The sequence below is a fragment of the Calypte anna genome, chromosome 23, assembly GCF_003957555.1.
Source record: "Calypte anna isolate BGI_N300 chromosome 23, bCalAnn1_v1.p, whole genome shotgun sequence".
Taxonomy (NCBI): domain Eukaryota; kingdom Metazoa; phylum Chordata; class Aves; order Apodiformes; family Trochilidae; genus Calypte; species Calypte anna.
This window is the reverse complement of record NC_044268.1, coordinates 4,969,335-4,989,934: the sequence shown is the minus strand read 5'-3', so window position 1 is coordinate 4,989,934 and position 20,600 is coordinate 4,969,335. Positions and strand designations below refer to the sequence as shown.

Genomic DNA, 20,600 nt, shown 5'->3' with positions numbered 1-20,600 from the left:
CAGACAGCAGCTGAGCTCTCTGTCTCCCTGTGTCACCCTTGCACATGGGGACAGAGCTGTGCAAAGGGTGCTGAACAGCCTCCAAAAAGTGCTGCTCCCTGCTTGCCCCCCTAGCCCAGCTGCACCCCCCCATCCCTGCTGCCACCAGCCCAGGGATGACATTTTACAGCTGAATGCCACCACAGAGGGCCATCCAACCCCACACCATCAGCTCTGGTGCCTTCCCTTGCTAGGAACCCATTCATATATTTATTTTTTTTTTACCTCTCTGCTGCATATTCAGAGCTGTCAGCATTCAGAGCCAAAGGTTCAGCACCCACCCAAGACACAGAGTGCTGCCCACCCTGGGAGCCACCTATAGCCCTCCCAAAGCCCATCCCAGAGGGGATGCTCCCCCCTGCAGCCAGCTCTGTCCCCAGGCACACCCATACCTGCAGTGGATGACGATGGGGCCGGCGTCGGGCGGCGTGGACGCCTTCACCCTGCGGATGAACGCCAAGAGCCCCGTGGCGTGGTAGGGGACCCCGTGCTCAGGCCAGGAGGTGAAGTGGAACTGTTTCACCTCATGTCGGGCAGAGTAGCCCCGCTGGAAGGGAAGGGTGAGATGGGAGGGAGGGTGCACAGGGAGCAGTATCCTGCCCAAGGCACCAGAGCACTCAGTTTCCCTTGGGAATCTGTGGGTTTTGCCAGTTCAGCATCCAGCCCGATGGGCCACACAGCAGATGGCCAATTCAACAGCCTCAAAGCCCCTTCCTCCTCTCTGCAAGAGGTTTAAAAACCAGCAGAGGAGGAGGAGGCAGCAGTTGGGTCTCATTCCAAGAGCACCTCTGCTGCTTACTCTTACAAAGAAACAACAATTTCACGTTCCTGTCGCTGAAGGGTACCAGCTCCAGGGCACCAGCTCCATGGAGAGTAATGACCTGTGCCTCAGTCAGGGGTGAAAACCCCACAGTGGGGTAAATCACTAGAGAATTGGTAAACGCCAATCCAGTGATGGGCAGAGGTGGCCAAGGCAAGGGCAGGGTTGGGCAGGAGAGGTGGCAGGAGTGGGACCTTACCCTCTCCAGAGCGAAGGTGCGGACGGCGTACTCAGCCAAGGTCTCTGACCTCACCAGGGTGATCTTGATGTCCCCATACATCTCAGAGTCATCTGGCCAGTATTTGGAGCATTTCACCTGCAAGGAGAGGACAGGATGGGGTTTCACTGCAGCAGAGGAGGCATCTGGCAGAGCCTGGATGGAGAGGGACAGGATGGGGTCCTTACCCGGCCCACCTCCACCAGCTTGGTGATCATCACGATGCTGGAACAGTGCTCCTGCCACACCATGCGCCAGAAGTCATACACCATCTCCTGCTTGGGCCCTGTGGGATGGAGGGAAGGTCCACCAGGGATGGGGAGGGAAGGTCCAGAAGGGATGGAGAGGGAAGGTCCACCAGGGATGGAGAGGGAAGGCCACCAGGGATGGACAGGCAGCACTGCGATGCCCCCACGTTCCCTTCCTGCTTCTGCCACACCAACACCCCCACAGCACTTTAAGTCCCCTCTTTCCCCAGGGACACGTGGGGCAGAAGGGGAAGGAGCTGCTCAGATGTTGCTACCACATTGTTTAGCCACAGATTGTCCCAATCCTTCCCTTCCTTGCCCACGTGAGGTTACATCCCACTGGAAACAAAACCCAGCTGCTAAATCAGGAGCTGGAGGGATGGGGACTCACCTTGGGTGGCTATGAAGTGGTTGGACCTGTGGTAGCCCTGAAAGGGAAGCCAAGATATGAGTCTCAAGTCAGGGGGACACACTGGGGCACAGCCCCATAAAACCAACTGGTCACAACTGCCCACATCTGCGGGACCAGGTCCTGGCCACCATCCCATCCTGCAGCAGCCACACAGTGCTGCCTTCCAACACCCCAGACACTTATTGGATCATTCCCAACTGTTAAGGAGATGTGACAGCCCAAAGAGAATGTCTCAGCAAAGCCACTGCCAAAGGCACCAGGGACCCAGTGTCCCATCCCTTGGCTGTAGCTTCAGCCACATGAAGGTGACAAAGACTTCTCCATCCACTGGGGGTTGAATCCAACCCCTTCTCTGAGCACCTGGTCCCTGCTCCCCATCACTCCAGGGAGGACATGCCACCAAGACCTCATGTTCACCTTCCTTGGATTCAACCCAAGTTTATCCACATCTTTCCCCATCCTGCCTCTCCTGAAAGATATTTTAAAGCCACACTGGCTGGCACAACACCTGAGAGGAGATGGAGGAGAGAGGAGGAGGGAGAGGAGAAGCTTCTACTTACTTCTCGGTTAATCCGAATCTTAATGATCCCGTTGGGACACACGTTTGAGAGAAAAAGATCAGAGACATTAGTGAGGCACAGCTTGAGAGACAGGTTAGAGCAGGTCAGGGAGAGCCACAGAGGAGAAAGGACACACGGGGACAGGGGACAAGCCAAGGGTTGCTGCTGAGGGGCAGGGAACCCATCACCATGGCATCAAGCCTGATGGTGTCCTCCAGGCAGGAGGGAACAGCTGCTGCTTCCAGGAGATGCTCAGGCCCTGTGTCTGACAGAGCCTTCCTGCACTTCTCCTGGTGTGGGCATGGCTGGAGGTGACAGGGAACATCATCCTTAGGGGACATCAGATTTAGAGGACACCAGGGCCAAGCTCTGCCCAGACATGCAGGATCTCAGAGGTATCCCAGTGTGAGCCCCAAACGGGTCCCTGGGCTCCCTCAACCTCCACATCCTCCATCCAGGGAGGACAGAGAACCATGGCCACAAGAGCAGGCATGGCAAGAAGAAAGGATGGAGAAGGGGAGGAAAAAGGAGGAACAGAGGGGAGCAGAGCAGGGAGAGAGGCAGCAAGCATCACTGGTGAACATCAATAAACCAGGCAAGTGTGTCCCAGGGCCACACAGCTCAGCCTGTCCTGGGCTGTCCCAGCTTTGGGGACAGCTCACGAGGTCCCTAGGAAGGTCCAGTCCCCACAGGGACAGCCACCATCCCCACTTACATCGATGTAGTTGGCATTGATGTAGTCTGAGTTGGGGTCCCCCAGCAGCGGGTGCAGCTTCACTCGGTGACGGTCATCTGGAGAGCAAGGGGACAGGGGACAATCAGCACCCAGAGGGAGCAAGGGGACAGGGTGTCACCCTGCTGCGTGTCCCAGGGCTCCCTCTGCAATCATTTTGCACCAAGAATCTGCAAAATGCAGGGAGGTGGGATGCATTCAGGAGCACGTGAGCCCATGGCTTGCAGCCTGGCATCATCCTGAGCTCTGCCAAAGACACAAGACACCCTGCAACACCTTGCAACTGCCTTGGCAGGGCATCAGGATGGGCACAACCCAGGCAGAGCAGTGAAGAGCTCTGGTGTCCATCTGGGGTCCTGGAAGGTGCTGGAGTGGAAGGGATGGAGCTGCATGGGAAGTGGAGAGCACCAGAGTTTGGTATCACCAACCCTAAAGGACCTGGTGAGCATCCACCCAAAACTGGGGTCAAGCCTTTCCCCAACCTTCTACCCTAAAAACTCAGCATTTAACCTCCTTGTGTCATCCTGTGCATCCACCCCAGAAGCTCCCTGGGGCAGGGCTGCAGTTTCTCTTATATTTATACAAGAAAACACACTCCAGGTTATCTGGGGCTTTCTGGCACACCCTAGAACATCATGGTGATGGCATCATCAGTTTGAAAGCACCTCAAGATGTCCTGTCAGCAAGAGTTATCCAGCTCCACAGGTCAGCACTGGCCCAGATCCATCCCTCCCACTTGCTCCAGCAGCTGAAGCCTTCCAGGAGCTCTCAGGATCCTGCAAGGACCTTTCTGCTTCCCTTGTCCAACCAAATCCCACCAGTTTATTAATTGCCATGAACCAGACACCTACCAAACCAATCCCCAAAAGCCCTTTAGAAGGTTGTTCAAGCTGTCCAGGGAGTCTAAGCTAAAGGCACTCACATGTTGACACGTGATCCTGTCTCCCTTTGGTCTTGTCTTTCTTCTTTGAAGCATCCCAGCCCTCAAAGAAACTCTGTAAGGAAAGGGTGGACATCAGGACCCCAGGCCATCCTGTGGAGTCCCTCCCAGCCCCACCACCTCCCTGGGGAGCAGGGCAGACAGGTTGATCCCTCCATCCCAATCCCTGGGTCCTGCAGCCCCTGGGCCATGCCTGTAGCAAGCTCTGCCAGCTACACACCTCTGTTGCAGCTACAAAATGCCCCATTTTCCCAGAAAATTACAGGCTGCCTGGTTTGGGGATTTTTTTCAGGGTTGGTTGTGGTCCTTTTTTTTAACTTCTAAACCTCCCCAGCTCCTTTCTCTCCCCAGCACAGAACAGGTTTGTGTGTAATAACAGTAACAGTCACAGACTGGTGTAAAAGGAGGAAAGTGGAAGGAAATTACATGTTTTCTCCCCTCCCATAATATCTGAGTGCTTTCAAATGACTAGTTCCAAGAACATACAGCAGCTTTTCAAGGAGCACTAATGATTATAGCAAGCCCTGGTTTGTTCAATACATGTAAGGAAGAGGGGGGAATTATAAAAAAGAAAAAGCTCCTGCACTTGAAACTACTAAGCATTAAACAGGAATTTCACTGGGAAATTTCAACCAGGCCCATGGGATGCCATGGAGTTGGGAATCAAGCTCACTGGGCACACTGTGGCTGAGACAGGCAGAAGAGCACATTCTGTTACCCAACCTCCAGCCCAACGAGGTGGGATGGACACAACAAGGCCAACTTTCCATCTCCTGCCTCCTCTCCCCAGGGTCTTCCTGGGCTTGGGAGCTGCTGGATTGCAGAGGATTTGCTTTGCCCTTTGGTTATGGTCATGCTTGTCACAGAACAAGTGGTTGGACAGCACAGGACATCATGGTGCCCAGGAGGACTTGAGAAAGGGAGAAGTATCCCTGATCCTTGCAGGAGAGGTGGGATGGGACACTGCAGACAGGAAAGGTGGGTCTGGGCTGGCTATTTTTAGGGACCTGTTGAAGCTGACAATTAAATCCTGGGCTGCCAGGATCAGGAATTTGACCCCAGGTGCTGCCAATGCCCGTGAGCTCCAGCTCCAGGTCTGGAGCATCTTCCCCTTGCGCACAGGTCCCACCTCGTCCATCCTCCCGGCACAAGGTGCTCTCAACCAAGATGTTCTCACCTCATACTCTTGCTTGAAGCCATAGCCTTCTGCTGTCTTCATCTGATTGATGTGCTGGAGGAGATCTGCCACCCTCACAGCAGGATGGAGCTGCCCAGTGTGATACGGGGACCCTTTGCGGCCACACTGGCGGCGGGGGGAGCCCCCCAGGAGGCTGCTGGACTCATTGACCACACTGCTGCGTTGGTCACCTGTGGAAGGAGAGGGAGAAATGGGATCATCAGGGGAGCAGAGCCGTGGACCTCATCCCCATCACCTCCTCACCCCCACTCAGGAGGGATGAGAGGCGCCTGGAAACACCCCCGGGAGATGCTGGTGCTGCAGTCTCTCTGTGGGGACCACAAGTGGTCCAGATCTCCACCTCATGCTCTGCAGCTCTTCTGACACAACAAAGCCAACTTTTAGGACTACAGCAGATCTCCTAGAAATCAGCAGGCAAGACCTGAAGGGAGTTAATAAGCTCCGTTCTCATTGATGGGAGTAATTAACTCCCATCCAGAGGAGTAAGAGCTATGAACCCAAGTACTCACCAAATCCTGGTTTGAAAAATCCCATTCCCCAAGTCTCCAGCCCAGCTTAACATTTCCTCATGGGTAGATCCCAGCACCCTACTCCTGGCCCTAACAGAGAGGGAGCTCATAGGAGTTCATGCCACACTCACCTGGCTGATGCCTTGGCTGTGTAGCCACCAGCAGAGCCAGGCTAAGCCCTCCCCTGCCTTTCTCAGGGCAAGGCCTTACATCAGACACAGAAATTTGGGTTTGCACAAACCCCTCACCTCCTGCCTGCACCTCCTGGCTGCCCATGAAGCATGGGTGCAGCATGGGTGCTATATGGGTGCAGCTGATGCACAGAGCAGGGTCTGCAACTGGAACTGCAGCCCCCAAGGAGACAATGCTCCAACCTCTGCAAGCAGAATCACAGAGCTGTAAGGGTTGGAAAGACCTCTAAGATCACTGAGTCCAACCACCAACCCAGAAAAAACCCAGCATGCTCACTAGAGCATGTCCTGAAGTGGGTTTTGAACACCTCCAGGGATGGTGACTCCAACACCTCCCTGGGCAGCTCCTTCCAGTGCCTGTCTACTCTTTCAGTAAGGAAATTCTTCCTCACAGGTACTCTAAAGCTTCCCTGGTGTAACTTCAGGCCATTTCCTCCATCCTCTCCTTATTTGCTTGCCCCCAGCTGGGGCAAAGCCCAAGCTCCTGCCAAGGAGAAGGATGGGGAGATGCCAGCAGCAGAGGAAGCAAGAAGGTGGGAGCAGCGTAGAGCCCCACAGCCCCTTCCTTAAAGGACCCAAGGAGAAGCCCCAGATCTGCCCAGTGACCCCCCCCCACGGCCTTTGAGCATTTCAAGGAGAGGAACTGAAAAACCCTACACCTAGCTGGATGGATTAAGAGGAGGAACAGTTTGCCCTCTGGGCTCCTATTATCTGGCAGACAATGCTGGGGAAGCACTGAATGGCACAGGCGGGCAGGAGAGCCCCGGGTAAGCAGCATCTTGAAGTTGCTGTAACAGATGTTATTAGCATATGGTTGAATCTGGGGCATCCGAGGAGTTATTTTACAACTAAATCAGCACTGAGATGCATCCTCCAGTGGGTGTTAAATTATCAGTCTCTCTCTGATGTCGACGTGGTGGTTCTTTAACCCTCCAAAGCCCAGGGCTGTGGAGAAGACAGCAGCGCCAGGGGGGCTGGGTGGAGGCTGCTGCAAAGCCTTCAACCTCAGGCTAAAGCAAGAACCACAGAGTTATTGTGGTTGGAAAAGATCTTTAAGATCATCAAGTCCAACCACTAACCCAATTCCACAGCACAAAACTGTCCCTCAGCACCACCTCTACGTGGCTCTGAAACACCTGCAGGGATGGTGACTCAACCACCTCCGTAGGCAGCGTTTTAATTACCCTTTCAGGGAAGAAGTTTCTTCTAATATCCCACCTAAACCTCTCCTGGTGCAACATAAGACCAAGAATTGGGGTTCACCCAGCTTCAGGGGGCTGCATCCAGTGTTTGAGCCCATGAACAGCCTCAAACCCCCTTTAAGCCCCAATCCCAGATCTCCAAGACACTGAGACCCAGCTCCAAGCCACCCACCAGTGGTTTTCCTTCAGCAAAGCCTCGATGATAATAAAAGCTCCTACAGACACCAAGAGGATCAATGCCCTCAGAGGTTTGTGGAGGGCGGGGAGAAGCCTGACACATGCCACACACATCAGGCTACAACAGATGCAATAACAGCTACTGAGGCTTGGATCAATATTTCAGCTGTTTCTAAATACTGAAGGATTACTGAGGATGGGTGGAGGGCTCCCCAACCTTTCCTAAATACTGAAGGATTATTGAGGATGGGTGGAGGGCTCCCCAGCCTTTTCTAAATATTGAAGGATTACTGAGGAGCCTCTCTGTGGGTGGAGGGGTCCCCAGCCTTACCTCTGTTGCTGTAGTTGTGGGTGTCCATGAAGGAGAGCCCCAGGCGCTCGTCCTCCTGCAGCGTGCTCTGGTCGGTGAAGCTCCGGTCGATGGCACTCATCATGTGAGTCTTCTCCTGGCGGTAGTTGATGGTGGCCTTGGTCATGTTGACTGGTTTTCTGCAGGGAGGGGAGAAGAGAAGAAGCCCAGGTCAGCAGGGCAGACCTGACGGGGCTGTAAGACTCCTCCAAAAAACACTAGGCAGCTTGGGTGGGTTTGGGCAGCGGGAGGGATGATTTCCCTCTGAGGTTCCCCAACCCTCTCAGCCACTCGTAGCCCCACGTAGGTCACCCCTGGCTGCAGGTGTTCATGCTCAGTGTGTCCTCCTGTCCCATGGATTGAAAAGCCAGAAGTGTTCCTGGAACAAGCAAAGGCTCTCTGTGGGACATTGCAGAGGGCAGTCCGAGCTCTCCCCCAGTCCCATTTCTCCAGGCATTACCCCACTTCACTCCAACAGGGACCATCCAGCTCACCATGGGCACCACTGTGCTGCACAGTGTGAGAAGCAGACATGGAGCTGCTGGAGCAGGGCCAGAGGAAGTCACAAAAATGATGAGAGGGATGGATGCCTGCTCCCTATAAGGAAAGGTTGAGGGAGTTGGAGTTGTTCAGCCTGAAGATGAGAAGGATCCAGGGAGACCTTAGAGCACCTTCCAGTGCCTGAAAGGGGCTCCAGGAAAGCTGGGGAGGGACTTTGGAAAAGGGCCTTGAGAGATGAGACAAGAGGTGATGTCTTTGAAATGGTAGAGGGGAGATTGAGATGAGATCTCAGGAAGAAATTCTTTGGGGTGAGGGTGCTGAGCCCCAGGTTGCCCCAGAAGCTGTGGCTGCCCCATCCCTGGCAGTGTCCAAGGCTGGATGGGGCTTGGAGCACCCTGGGCTGGGGGAGGTGTCCCTGCCCATGGGATTGGAACAAGACAACTTTTAAAAGGTTTCTTCCAACCCAAACCACTCCATGAGTCTAAAACCATACCAAGGGGCCAAATCCATCCCAAGACCCCCTGTCTGCACCCACTGGGGAGGCTTTCTCCCCCCCATTGCAAGGTCCTCATTGGACACCTAACAAAGATGGGCCCAGGAGCTCTCAAGTGGGACAGAGCCTCATAGCCCCAAATTCAAGACGTTTAAGAAAAAAAACTGATTGAGTGTGTTTGAGCAACAGCATCAGGCTCCCAAGAAACCAGAGAAGGGATTAAACCAGGGGAGGGATGAACAGGAGACAGGAGCCCATGCTGGCTGTGTCCCAACCCCCCCAAAACACTACCAAGATCCAGAATTCAACCCGGAGTGTCTGACCCTTCCCCTTTATGCTGCCTCTGGTCTTTTAACAAGCTCAGCTGCATTATCTTCCCCAAGCCAGAGGCCCTTAAAATGTACTTGGCAGAGAAATGGAGTTGTTGGAGCAGCCGGGGTGAGGGGGTGGCTGGGAGGAAGAGTGGAGAGAGAGAATGACAATTACTTACGGGTAATAGGAATAAGAATAGTAGTTCCTCCTGGCAAGCATGCAAACAAAGAGAACACCAGAAATTGCATAAGCAGCTTTTCTCTTGAATAGGGAAGGGAGGTGCTGGGGCAACTCAGCTGCAGGAAAATTAAATGCACTGGAAAGAATCTGGCTCCCCTTGTGCATCTGTAGGTTATTTACTCTGGGTAGGAGCTGGTATCCTGATGGCAGAGCTTGCAGGGTGACCACAATCCCTGCACCAGCAGTGGGGTGCCCACAGCACCCTCACCCAAGGGGTTATTCTACAATTTTAAACACTGAATAACCAAAATAAACCAAAATAAACCAAAATAAAAGATCCCCTGGGGAGTAGGGAAAACGGGGTCAGGACATCTCATTTCCAGTGCACCACTTCTTGGAGGTGAACATTTTCTGGTGGTGCCTTTCCATTCCATCACCTCAGTGTCTTTCCAATGGCAAAATGAGATTTATGGGCTTGTCCCAGCTTCCTGACAGCCCCAAATTCAGAGCCCTCAGCACCGGGTCTGATTTGTGGCTCTGGTTTATCCTTTGACAGGTTCACCCTGGGGATGCTGAAACAAAGCTGCTGCTCCTCCTCCTGCCTTGCACGGGCAACAGGAACACTTCCTACCCACCATCCCACCACCACCACTCCCAAAACCACATCAGCACCACGGCATTTACTCCATCGGAGGCAGATCTGATGTCAGATTAAATGGTCCCAAAGCACCAGTGGGCAGGGATGCCACAGCCCTGCTTGTCCCTACATCAGCACCAACGCTTTCAGGGACAAAGGGAGCCATAAAGACATCTCCAGATTTACACAGGCCCAGGCAGTGCTCTGCTATTTTTCTCTCCCCCCTGGCTGTTAACATGCTTTCCTCCCATCATCCCTGCATGAGGAAAGCATTTTATTGTTCCTTTTCACCCCCCTGCTTTCAGAGACCCCCCCAGCTCAGAGCTGCTTCCAGCCCCTCATGGCCAGAAGCTGCTTTCCAGGACACTGCACCCGAGTGAAAAGCAGTGGCAGCTCCTGGGCATGAGTGTCCCCAAAAGCCCTCACCCTCCTCCTTCCCACCCCACCCCAAGCTTCCCAAGCAGAAGCAAACAGCCACATCCATGCCAGCTCCCTGGCCACTGAGCTGGGGAGCATGGGGACCTCCCCAGTGGGGGTGGGAAGAGTTTGGGGTTGCCCAGAAACCTCTGGAGATCCCCCAAACTGCTCCCATCCTTCTGGGTTGTCCCAGGAACCTTTGAACTTCTGGAGACCCCCAAACTGATCACACACCTCCCTTGAGGGTCCCCTGGTACCTCTGGTGACCCCCAGACTGATCCCACACCCCCCTTGTTGTCATCTAATTTGTCTCCCTGGTCCCCTGTGCCTCTTGCTTTGCCCTGTGTCACAGTGTCCCATGAATACACAGTGGGATGCACGAGCTCATGGAGCCACAGCTGGAGGGAGGGTTTGGAGTCTGCCCAGAGCAGCAGTCTCACCACCAGTAACACCCAGTTAGTGCTGGAGGGATGGGGAAGGGCTGAGCTGGGAGGAGGGGATGGATGGAGGGATCAGAGGTGACACCAGGACTCCTTACCCTTTCCGAATGACGACGATGATGGCTCCCAGGAGGATGATCAGGACTATGAGTCCTCCAGCACAGATCCCCAGGATCAGGCCCATCTCCTCTGAGTGCTGTGACACCTCCAGGGGACGTTTGCTCTCTTTGCAGGCAGCTGCCAGGGGGATAAGGACAAGCAGGAGGGAATCAGCGTTCAGCTCCAGGGTGGTTGGCAACATCAGATACGAAACCTTGGGGATTTTGTCCCCTGGGATGCACATTGCTCCTCAAACACATTTGATTCCACTGGGATGCCACGGGGCTCTGCTGTGCCACACTGTGACCCTGGGCAAGTCCCTCTCCTGGTGGCACCAAGAGGAAAAACTCGACCATGAGGAAAAAACCCAGACAGCAAAGTCCTCTCACCTTTGCGGGCGATCCGGACGCAGTTCAGCCGCGTTTCCTACGGAGGAAAAAGAGGAATCAGTGTGGGGTGAGCATCCCAGGGCTCTGCTCCTCACTCCTTGCAAGGCTGGGGGGACCCCAGGCTGGTCCATTGGTGCTTTGACACCCAAACTGAGGGAGTCCGTAGATGATTTTGTGCTGCAGGACCCACTGCTGAGCCAAGGGAGCTCCTGAGGACATGCACACCAAGGGATGCTGCTGATTGAAGTGTCCCCAGTGTCCCCAAAACCAGCCAAGACCACTGCTCCTGGCACAGAGGGGATGGCAAAGGAGCATCAAAGGAGAGACCCAGCAGACCCATCAAGCTGCAGGTCACCAGCACATCACTGACTGTGGCTAAAACATTCCCAGGACATCCTTCAGAGCTTCATGGAGTTTGTGGGTTTTTTTCCCACCAATCAAAATTTTCCAGTCCTTCTGTGCCTGCTGCCAAGGTTGCTGTGAGGGCTTTCAGCTCAGTTCGTTGTTTTTTTTTTTTTCCATTTGCATTTTAAGGGATGGGTTCAGCTAAAATATTCCATCTTCCCATGGATCCAATTTCTGTTGCAAAATAAAAAGCACCAGTTTTGGCAGGACTGCCTTCCTCCTTCAGCATTCTCCAGCCCCTCAGGACACCAGTGCTGGCAACACTGTTCCATCCACCCTTGGATCAAGACCTGTCCTCGTAACATTCCTGGGGCAGGACTGGCTCCAGCACCATTTCCCTCATGGTCAGAAGCTCCTGCTTGTCCTGCTTCCTGCTCCATCTGGCACGAAACCCACAAAAAAAACAAACCCCAAGCTGGGATCCAGTTTTTTCCGCAACGTCTGACAGGCAGGATAACTCCAGTGCCTCCCAGCAGGGAAGCTATAAACCAGGTTCAGCCACCAGTTATTATCCAGCAATGTCCAGGCAAGCCAGAGCAAAGTTCCTCCCCATCCATAACTACAACCCAACGAGATGTGAACAATCCTGGAGTGGAGGAAAGGCTCCAAAACCCAACACCTTCCTGGCAAGATGGAGCCGTGCAGGGCGAGGAGGATGCTGCCCTGGGCCTGCTGCATCTCTTCCACAGCTCATCCTCTCCTGGATGGGATGGAGCAGGTGAAGCCATGAAGGGTCCTGGTCCCACTTGGAGGAAATCAGCCCAAGGATGCCAGGGCTGGTGGTGGAGTGGGGATGTGACAGCTTTCTGGGAGAACAGGCAGCAGCAGGCAGGAGAAGGCAGGCCAGGAACTCAGAAGCTTCCCAGGAGCTCTCTGGAGCAGCCACTGTCTCAGCTCCTGATGCCCAAAGGGTCCTTTTCCACCCCAGGATTGACCCTGGGAATGTGGTTTCCCCCATGCTGGTGCTGGTTGGGGTCCTGGCTGGCACCACATAGGGTGGTGGAGGTTGGAAGCCATCAGCCCTAGCACTGGAAACAGGAGAGGGACAGGCACAGCCCTGGGAGGAAGGAGGGGGACACCCATCCATGATCCCAGTGTCCCATAGGGTGGCCCAGAGGATCTGCTCCCCCCAAGCAGGACACTGAGGGTTATCTCCCAAGGGGGTTTAAAACAAGTCCATTTTTTTCTAACCCTCCAAGCAGGCCCTTGAGCACCTTACCAGATGGAACGGGATCCCCCAGCTACTCACCCCTTTGAGGTTGCTCATGGCTTGGAAGTAGATGAGATACGCCTTCTTGGGCTCCAGTGGTGGGTTCCAGTAACCACTGTAGGTCTGGTTGTCTCCCACGGTGAAGGGTTTGGCTTCAGTGAGGCTGCTGGCAGGCAGCTCTGCCCCAAAATAGTGAACAGAGCCCCGGGACACAGCATCATCAAAGGTGAGTGGCACCGGGAAGCACTCCTGTCCCCCCAGCTCCCGCTTCAGCTTCTTGGGCCGCTCTTCTTCTACGATGACCTGGTAGGTGCTGGTGAGGATGACGTGTGGGTTAGCTCCAGGAAAAGGATGATTCTGCTCTTCCCTTGTTGCCCAATCCTGCCACCCACCCCTGCTTGTGGGGGGTCTCACCCCAACCTACCTGATGGGAGCCCCTCTGCCCTGCGCTGGCCGCAGCAGCACGGTGATGGTGCTCTCTGACTCGCCCAGTGGGGATGGCATGTCCCCATAGTCAAAGGTGGGAGCTGCAAAGGGGACAGGGTAGAGTGGGTGATTGAGTCCTAGTCCCCAGGGATTTGTTCAGAATTGGCTGGACCCTCAGGGGGGAAACTGAGGCATGAGCAGCCCCACCTACAGCATCTTTGACTGGTGTGATGTGGATTATTGGAAAGAAAGAACCCTTCAGGTCTCAAAAGTCCCACCCCAGAGTAGAAGCACACCCAAGCCAGTTCAGCAGCACCCCCAGACCAAGCTGGGGGTCCCCCCCCATGCCCAGCACAGCCTCATGGTCCCCAAGCCACCACAAGCAGCTGCTGGGGCCCAGGGTCCCCCCGAGGACTCATCTCAGCCACTTTGCCGTGGTTAACAGCGATGCCACAGACACGAGCAAAGAGCCACCAAGTCCTAGGAGGTTAATTAACAAGCCCAATTAATCACTCGATTGCACACTGATGGCTCAGACAGCATCAGGCTGACGGGTTTGAGAGCTGCCTGGGGGGCACAGGGCACAGCTACCACCACTAATAACAGTCACCAAAATCCAGAGGAGCGTCGGGGAGGCTCTGGCACTGCCGGCACATAGATGTGGGGAGGAGAAGCCCCACGCCTGGAGCCCAGGAGAACCTACCTGAGATGTTGGTGGTGATCTCGGTGAGTGCAGTCTGGCCAAAGCCCTTGCCAGTGCGGGCCCGGACTGAGAAGAGGTAGGTGGTGCCAGGGTGGAGGTTGGAGAAGACGTGGTAGGTCTCGTTGCGGAGTTTGGAGACGGTGCGGCGCGGGCCCGGCACGTTGACTGCTGGGTCAGAGGACTCGATGCTCTGGTAGCTGATCTGCAGGGACAGGACAGGGGTTGGCAAAGGGAGAGAGAACCCAGATCTTGGCAGAGAAATGGTTAAGATTCAGGGGAGGGGATGGGCAGAGGGGCAGCCTGGAAGGTGGGAGGTTTTGGGGGTGAATTAGAATCAGCCAGGATGGAAAGGAGCTCTGAGTCCTTGATCCACTCCCCCCGTGGTTCCCAGCCCATGGCACTCAGTGCCACATTCAGCCTCTTCTTAAAAACCTCCAGGGATGGAGAATCCACCCCCTCCCTGGGCAGCCCATTCCAATGTCTGATCACCCTCTCTGTAAAGAATTCCTTCCTAATATCCAACCTAAACCTGGCAGAGCTTAAGCCCATGGCCTCTTGTCTTACTGAGAGCTGCCTGGGAGAGGAGCCCGACCCCCTCCTGGCTCCAACCTCCTTTCAGGGAGTTGGAGAGAGTGATGAGGTCTCCCCTGAGCCTCCTCTTCTCCAAACTAATCAGGAGCAGGGCTGACTGGAAAAGCTGTTTCTGGATGGCATCAGTGACCCTAAATCAGGACCCCCAGCAGGGACAGACCCTGCTCCAGGCAGATGAACATGGGCTGGGGCTGTGCTCCAAACGAAGGACTCAGAAAAGTAAGAACCCCCTGGTTGAGTCCCTGTGACCCACAGCAGTGCCTACCCCAGGTCCCCATTCCCTCCAGGACCCTTTGGGTGCTGCAGCCACCCAGCACGTACCTCGTACTGTGTGATGAGCCCATTGGGTTCCACTGGTTCCTCCCACTTCAGGAATATCATGTCCTCCAGTGGGGTGAAGGTGAGGGACTCGGAGGCAATGCCACCAGGCACTGGGGAGGGAAAAAGGAGATGTGCTCAGATGTGGCAAGAAACTCAAGTGGGAGGAGAAACCCTCTGGGAAATGGCTCCTGGAGGCTGCAGCAGCTCTGCCTCACCACAAAGCCACCTGTGTCCCCTCTGCCCTGGGCATGTGGCATCAGACACAGGTTGGTGGCTCCCCAGGGAGATGCTCCTCAGAGTGCTGCTGCTCCCTAGGAAGATGCAGCTCCTGCCACGCTCCCAGACCCACTGGGGACACTTTGTTGTGGTGGGAAGGTGCCCGTGCCACAACACAAACCCTGCAGGCACCTCTCCTGCCATCACACCCAATCTCTGCCAGCAGGACAGCCAGCCCCTGTGTTGTCACCAGCAGAGCTCACCAGGGAGGGGAAAGGAAAAAGAAATACCCTTTTCTCTTACAACCCAAATCCTTCCGCAGCCACCAGCACCTTCTGGAGATGCTGCTGGTGTTCCCCCAACAAACAAGAACATAGAATAGAATTTCCAGGGTTGGAAGGGACCTTTAAGCTCACCCAGTTCCAACCTCCCATGAGCAGGGACCCCTCCCACCAGCTCAGGTTGCTCAGAGCCCCATCCAGCCTGACCTTAGAAACTTCCAGGGATGGATGGGGCTCCCACCACCTCTCTGGGCAACCTGTGCCAGGGTCTCACCACCCTCATGGGGAAGAACTTCTTCCCAACTTCCAATCTAAATCTACCTAAACTTCAAGTTAGACTCCATCCCCCCCAAGTCCTGCCACTCCCTGACATCCTCAGGAGTCCATTGCCAGGAGGCAAATCCTCATCTGCCCCACACCTGAGGTTCCCCAACCTTCCACATCAGCTCCCACCCACCCAACCACCACCAGCTCAGCAGTCCCAGGACCAACACTGCCTCCTTCCCATGGATTTCCTGCTCCAAGGGACTTGGTGAGAAGGCCAGGAGAAGCAATGACCCTCAGCATCCCCCCCCACAGTGGGGCTGAACACCCAAAACTCACCCCCCTTCCCCTGCAGAGTGCTCTCTGCTCTTCCCTCTCTGTTTTAATTTTGGCAGCAGCGTTTGCTCAGATCCAACCACAAGGCAGAGGGATCACCTCCTGTGTGCTCCCCACTGTGCAAACACCATTTCCACTTGATTTACAAGTTAATTCAATCAGAGGCACCGTGTCCTACACGTATGCACCAGGCACTTATTGAATTTGTAGAGAATTACAGGAACCTTTAGGGCAGGAATGTGCATACCTATAGATATATAATTTTTATACCCATAACCTATGCATTTTAATGTACATTTATATAGGTACAGGCAGTGTGTGCCTTGTGCATGCAGCAGGATGAGGCCAGCAGAGGGAGAGAACAACCCCCAGGTGTCTGCATACCCCTTCACCATATATATGATATATTTTTTCAGGCATTTGTATCTATTTATATCTATTTATCTGCTTGCATAGAAGGAAAACCAGCTCCCTGCACACACAAACAAGCTGTGATGGTACTTCCACATGTCCCTGGGATCAAGTCTCATGGTTTCATGCAGATAGAGTCCAAAATCTTCACCTGTGGGTCAAAGACCTTCCCCAGATCTATACGGGGCCACCTCAACACCAGCTGGGCAACCTCTGGCCCTGTCACCCTCTTCTCTGCCCAGGCACCCAGCAGGACTTTGCCCAGGGTCCACAGGGGGATGCTCTTAACGAGTTCTATAGTTTAGCCCAGTTATTAATGCTCCAGAGATGGGGTTTCTAACCCCAAAATCAGGATTTTCCCCTTGGGAGGGGGGTGAGCATCTTTGCACCCACCCCCTAGACAGCCAGCACTGCACCAGTGGATGCCCCAAAATAAACCCCAGTTAATGGTCCTACCATTAACGAGCTTTGGCTTAATTGCATGGGTGGCTGCTCATGCCCCAGCACTAGGAGCTGGGGCCCTCATCACCTCCCTCCAGCCAGGCAGAAGGTGCTGGCCCAGATCCCTAAGGAACATCCACAGTATCCATGGGCAGATATCCAGGAATCCACGGGACAAAGCACCTCCTGAGCAGACTCACCATCCTCATCCGTCTGGAAGACCAGCTCCTTGCCTTCCTTCCGCCCCTCGGGGTTGGAGAGGATGAGCTTGACATGGATGTTCTTGTAGGGCAGGAGGTTTTTGATGGTGTAGTGGTTGGTGTTCCTCTCCATCTTGACGCACTCCCGGAAGGTTTGGTTGTGCCCGATGCCCACGAAATAGCGGTAGCAGAGAGAGACAGTGTAGGTGTGACAGCGGGTCAGGTTGTAGCCCAGAGGCTCCCACTGCAAGGTCAGCTGCCTGGACTGGATCTCTGAGAAAGCCAAACCCTTGGGGGCCCGCATGGGCTCTGGGGGAAGAAGAGAGATGGGGAGGGATGAGTGATGGAGCAAAATACCTCATGGTTTATGTGGTATGGACCTCCAGAGGAGGCCACAAAGATGATCCAAGGGCTGGAGCAGCTCTGGAGCCAGGCTTGGAGAGTTGGGGGTGTTCAGCCTGGAGAAGAGAAGGATCCAAGGAGACCTTAGAGCACCTTCCAGTGCCTGAAGGGGTTCCAGGAAAGCTGAGGAGGGACTTTGGGCACAGGCATGGAGTGAGGGGACGAGGGTTTTCAATTGGAAGAGGGGAGATGGAGGCTTTGGCCTGGGACCCACCTGCACACTTGGTGCGACTGATGAGGGGTGGTCCTGGTTTGCCAGTGCCCCCCTCCCCAGGGCGGGTGAGCAGGACACTGATCTCATACTCTGTGTCTGGATCCAAGTGCCAGAGTTTGTAGGTCTGCATGTTGACTGCGTGGACCTCTGACCAGGGCCCCGAGGTCATGCGGTACTCGATCTCCTTGCGCACGATGGGGCCATCCCCAGTGATGGAGTTGGTGTTGAGTTGGATGATGAGGTAGGTGGAGCCAGCCCGGAGCAGCTGAGGGGGTGCAATGGGTGTGGGGGGATCTGGAAGAGAGCAGAGAAGGGGCAGGTGGAGCATCCCCCTCCAGAAACAGCTTCACAGCATCCCCAGCCCTGCAGCCCACATCCTGCTCTATTTTAGTAATTACAGTCAAGACATTCCCAGCATCTCTTCTCAACCAAACCCATCACCTGAGGGATGCAGGACACAGGACAGACTGGGATCCCCCCTCCCTCCCAAAGCACTTAGGGATTGACACCAAAGTATGGGAAGGCACAATCCAGCCTTTGAACTCCATCACTCCAACAGCTGATCAAACCTTAATTATCTTTATAAGGTACACTGGCAGCATGGTGCTGCACTGCTTCACCCTCATTAATTAATTCCCACCTCCTGCAACCAAACATAAATGATCTGAGGCCAGCAGGAAAGGGAGTTCCCTGGTTTTATGTTGAACCCTTTGTGTGTAGCAACTCATTCCCAGTGAGAAACTGCAACTCCACCACCCCCAGCATCCCACCAGCCCCAGAGTCCCACCAGCCCCAGAGTCCCACCAGCCCCAGCATCCCACCAGCCCCAGAGTCCCACCTTCCTTCTCCTCTACAAAGAGCAGAGCAGAAAGAGCCCATCCAAAGCCCAGGAAACCCAGTGGGCAACAGCCACTCACCTTTGACAATGAGCTCAGCAAAGTTGGAGACACCTGAGCCCCGTGTGGACTGAGTGACACAGCGGTACAGGTCCTGCTCCTCCTTGGACACCTCATCCAGCTGGAAGGTGGCCAGGAAGCGTCGGTGGCTGATGTGCTTCACAGAGGCAGCAGGGATCATCTCACCACTCAGCCTCTGCCCCACAGGAAGAGACAAGATGTCACCAGGAGGCCCAGCCCTGACGTCCAGAGCCACCAAACATGTCCCCAAATAATGCCTCCTTCAAACAAGGGGGGTGGTTGCCCTTGTCCCCACTGCCCAGCGCTGTCACCTCCCCAAGAGGAGGCCCAGGGGTGTTGTAGAAGCAATCATAGAATCATAGAATGGGCTGGGTTGGAAGGGACCTCAGAGATCATCAAGTCCAACCCTTGATCCACTCCCCCCGTGGTTCCCAGCCCATGGCACTCAGTGCCACATCCAGGCTCTTTGGAAAGATCTCCAGACACGGAGAATCCACTACTTCCCTGGGCAGCCCATTCCAATGCCTGATCACCCTCTCCAGAAAGAAATTCTTTCTCATCTCCAACCTAAACCTCCCCTGGCACAACTTGAGACCCTGCCCTCTTGTCTTGCTGAGAGTTGCCTGGGAAAGAGCCCAACCCCCCCTGGCTCCAACCTCCTTTCAGGGAGTTGCAGAGAGTGATGAGGTCTCCCCTGAGCCTCCTCTTCTCCAGCCTCAACACCCCCAGCTCCCTCAGCCCTTCCTCACAGGAATTCTGCTGGATCCCTTCACAGCCTCCTTGCTCTTCTCTGGACCTGCTCCAGCACCTCAATCTCCTTCCTGAGGGGCTGAGGGGCCCAGAACTGGACACAGGACTCAAGCTGTGGCCTCCCCAGGGCTGAGCACAGGGGGACAATGCAGGGGTTGAAGGTGGAGATGTTGGTGTCAGTCCTGCAGCTGCTCACCTGCATCAGGAAGTGCTCAGCCTCAGCTGCCTTGCCAGCAGCCACACACTGGAAGGTGGCATTCTGCCCTGCATTCACCTCCACGTCACCCAGGCGGGAGAAATGAGGGGCTTTTGCTGCCAGGGGACACAAGCAAGAGGTGACAAAGAAGCTGATCTTCACAGGGACCCGCTGTGGCATTGCTGCAAAAGTCCCACCACAGCCTAAAATCCCACAAAGCCATCCGGGATGCCAGGGCTGGAGCTGAGCTCCAGATGGGCACAGTCCCCATCCTGGATAAAGGCATTTCTTCCAAACCCCATGAAATCAGCCAGAGTTCCAGGGGTGGGACGCAGCCCTTGCCCCTCCAGCACCCCACAGTCCAGGCTATGGGGTTGACAGAGGGGGACTGATCTCCTACCCCTTCCCTAAGCCTGGAACAAAGAGGAGATGGGACACGTTGGGATTTCAAACATGTTGGAACAGTTTGGGATTTCAGGTCCCCACCAGTCCCCACTTCTCTGAAGTTCTATGAACCCAAGGTGGGTTTGGAACTGGTAGAGATGAGAATGGAAAAAGGAGCTCCAGAAGGACCCAGGAGATGGAGCTCCACCAGCACACCCAGTTACCACCATGCTTTACTCCAGCAGCTTCCCCCAAAGGACCATCCCAATAGGCACCATCTCAACCCCCTGCCCAGCCCAGCTCAGCACCCCCTCACCCCCCCCTTGGGTCCCATCCTGACACTCACAGCATGGGTAGTTCAGGAGCAAAATGTCATCCAAGCCCAGGTAGCCCCGGCGCTCACTGGAGATCACTGCCTCGAAGAGGACCTGTGACACCAGAGAGGGGTCACCCGTGGCTTGGGGCAATGCCATGGAGGGGGTAGGACATGCCTAGGGTGGGGCTGGGCCATGCAAAGCAGAGGGGGTTCTGTCCAGGCCATGCAGAGGGGGAGGTTGGGGCTATACAAAGGGAGGTGGGTGTCCCAGCCATGCAGGGAGGGGTGAGGTCTGGGCCATGCAGAGGGGCTGGGGGTTCAAGCTGTGCAAAGGGGAGGCTGGGGGGGTGCAGGTGATGCAGAGGATGGGGTGGGGGTGTCCCAGCCATGAAAAGGAAGAGGGGAGGGGTCCAGGTTGTGCAACATGAGGTTCTGAGCCAGACACAGCTGGGAGAGGTTTGGGGCCACGCAAGGGGGAATCCGGCTGATGCAAAGGGAAGAGGGGGTCCAGGCCATGCCAAGGGCAGTCTGAGGCACACAAAGGGAGGTTCTG

At 55.1% G+C, this 20,600-nt stretch overlaps 1 protein-coding gene across 4 annotated transcripts in view; it reads right to left on the bottom strand.

The window, feature by feature from the left end:
* The window catches only part of PTPRU (protein tyrosine phosphatase receptor type U), a 55,263-nt gene that overhangs the window by 17,056 nt on the left and 17,607 nt on the right, over nucleotides 1–20,600 (bottom strand). For all 4 annotated transcript variants that reach the window (XM_030464402.1, XM_030464401.1, XM_030464400.1 and 1 more), the window contains 19 exons: nucleotides 20,078–20,159; nucleotides 19,348–19,463; nucleotides 18,402–18,576; nucleotides 17,485–17,778; nucleotides 16,869–17,177; nucleotides 14,720–14,829; nucleotides 13,808–14,009; nucleotides 13,103–13,205; nucleotides 12,718–12,991; nucleotides 11,064–11,100; nucleotides 10,674–10,812; nucleotides 7,578–7,735; nucleotides 5,147–5,337; nucleotides 3,952–4,024; nucleotides 3,012–3,088; nucleotides 1,716–1,752; nucleotides 1,265–1,362; nucleotides 1,059–1,175; nucleotides 432–586 (listed from right to left, as the gene is read on the bottom strand). In XM_030464402.1, the coding sequence (XP_030320262.1) occupies nucleotides 432–586; nucleotides 1,059–1,175; nucleotides 1,265–1,362; nucleotides 1,716–1,752; nucleotides 3,012–3,088; nucleotides 3,952–4,024; nucleotides 5,147–5,337; nucleotides 7,578–7,735; nucleotides 10,674–10,812; nucleotides 11,064–11,100; nucleotides 12,718–12,991; nucleotides 13,103–13,205; nucleotides 13,808–14,009; nucleotides 14,720–14,829; nucleotides 16,869–17,177; nucleotides 17,485–17,778; nucleotides 18,402–18,576; nucleotides 19,348–19,463; nucleotides 20,078–20,159 (2,747 nt within the window). The remainder of the gene's footprint in view (nucleotides 1–431; nucleotides 587–1,058; nucleotides 1,176–1,264; nucleotides 1,363–1,715; nucleotides 1,753–3,011; nucleotides 3,089–3,951; nucleotides 4,025–5,146; nucleotides 5,338–7,577; nucleotides 7,736–10,673; nucleotides 10,813–11,063; nucleotides 11,101–12,717; nucleotides 12,992–13,102; nucleotides 13,206–13,807; nucleotides 14,010–14,719; nucleotides 14,830–16,868; nucleotides 17,178–17,484; nucleotides 17,779–18,401; nucleotides 18,577–19,347; nucleotides 19,464–20,077; nucleotides 20,160–20,600) is intronic.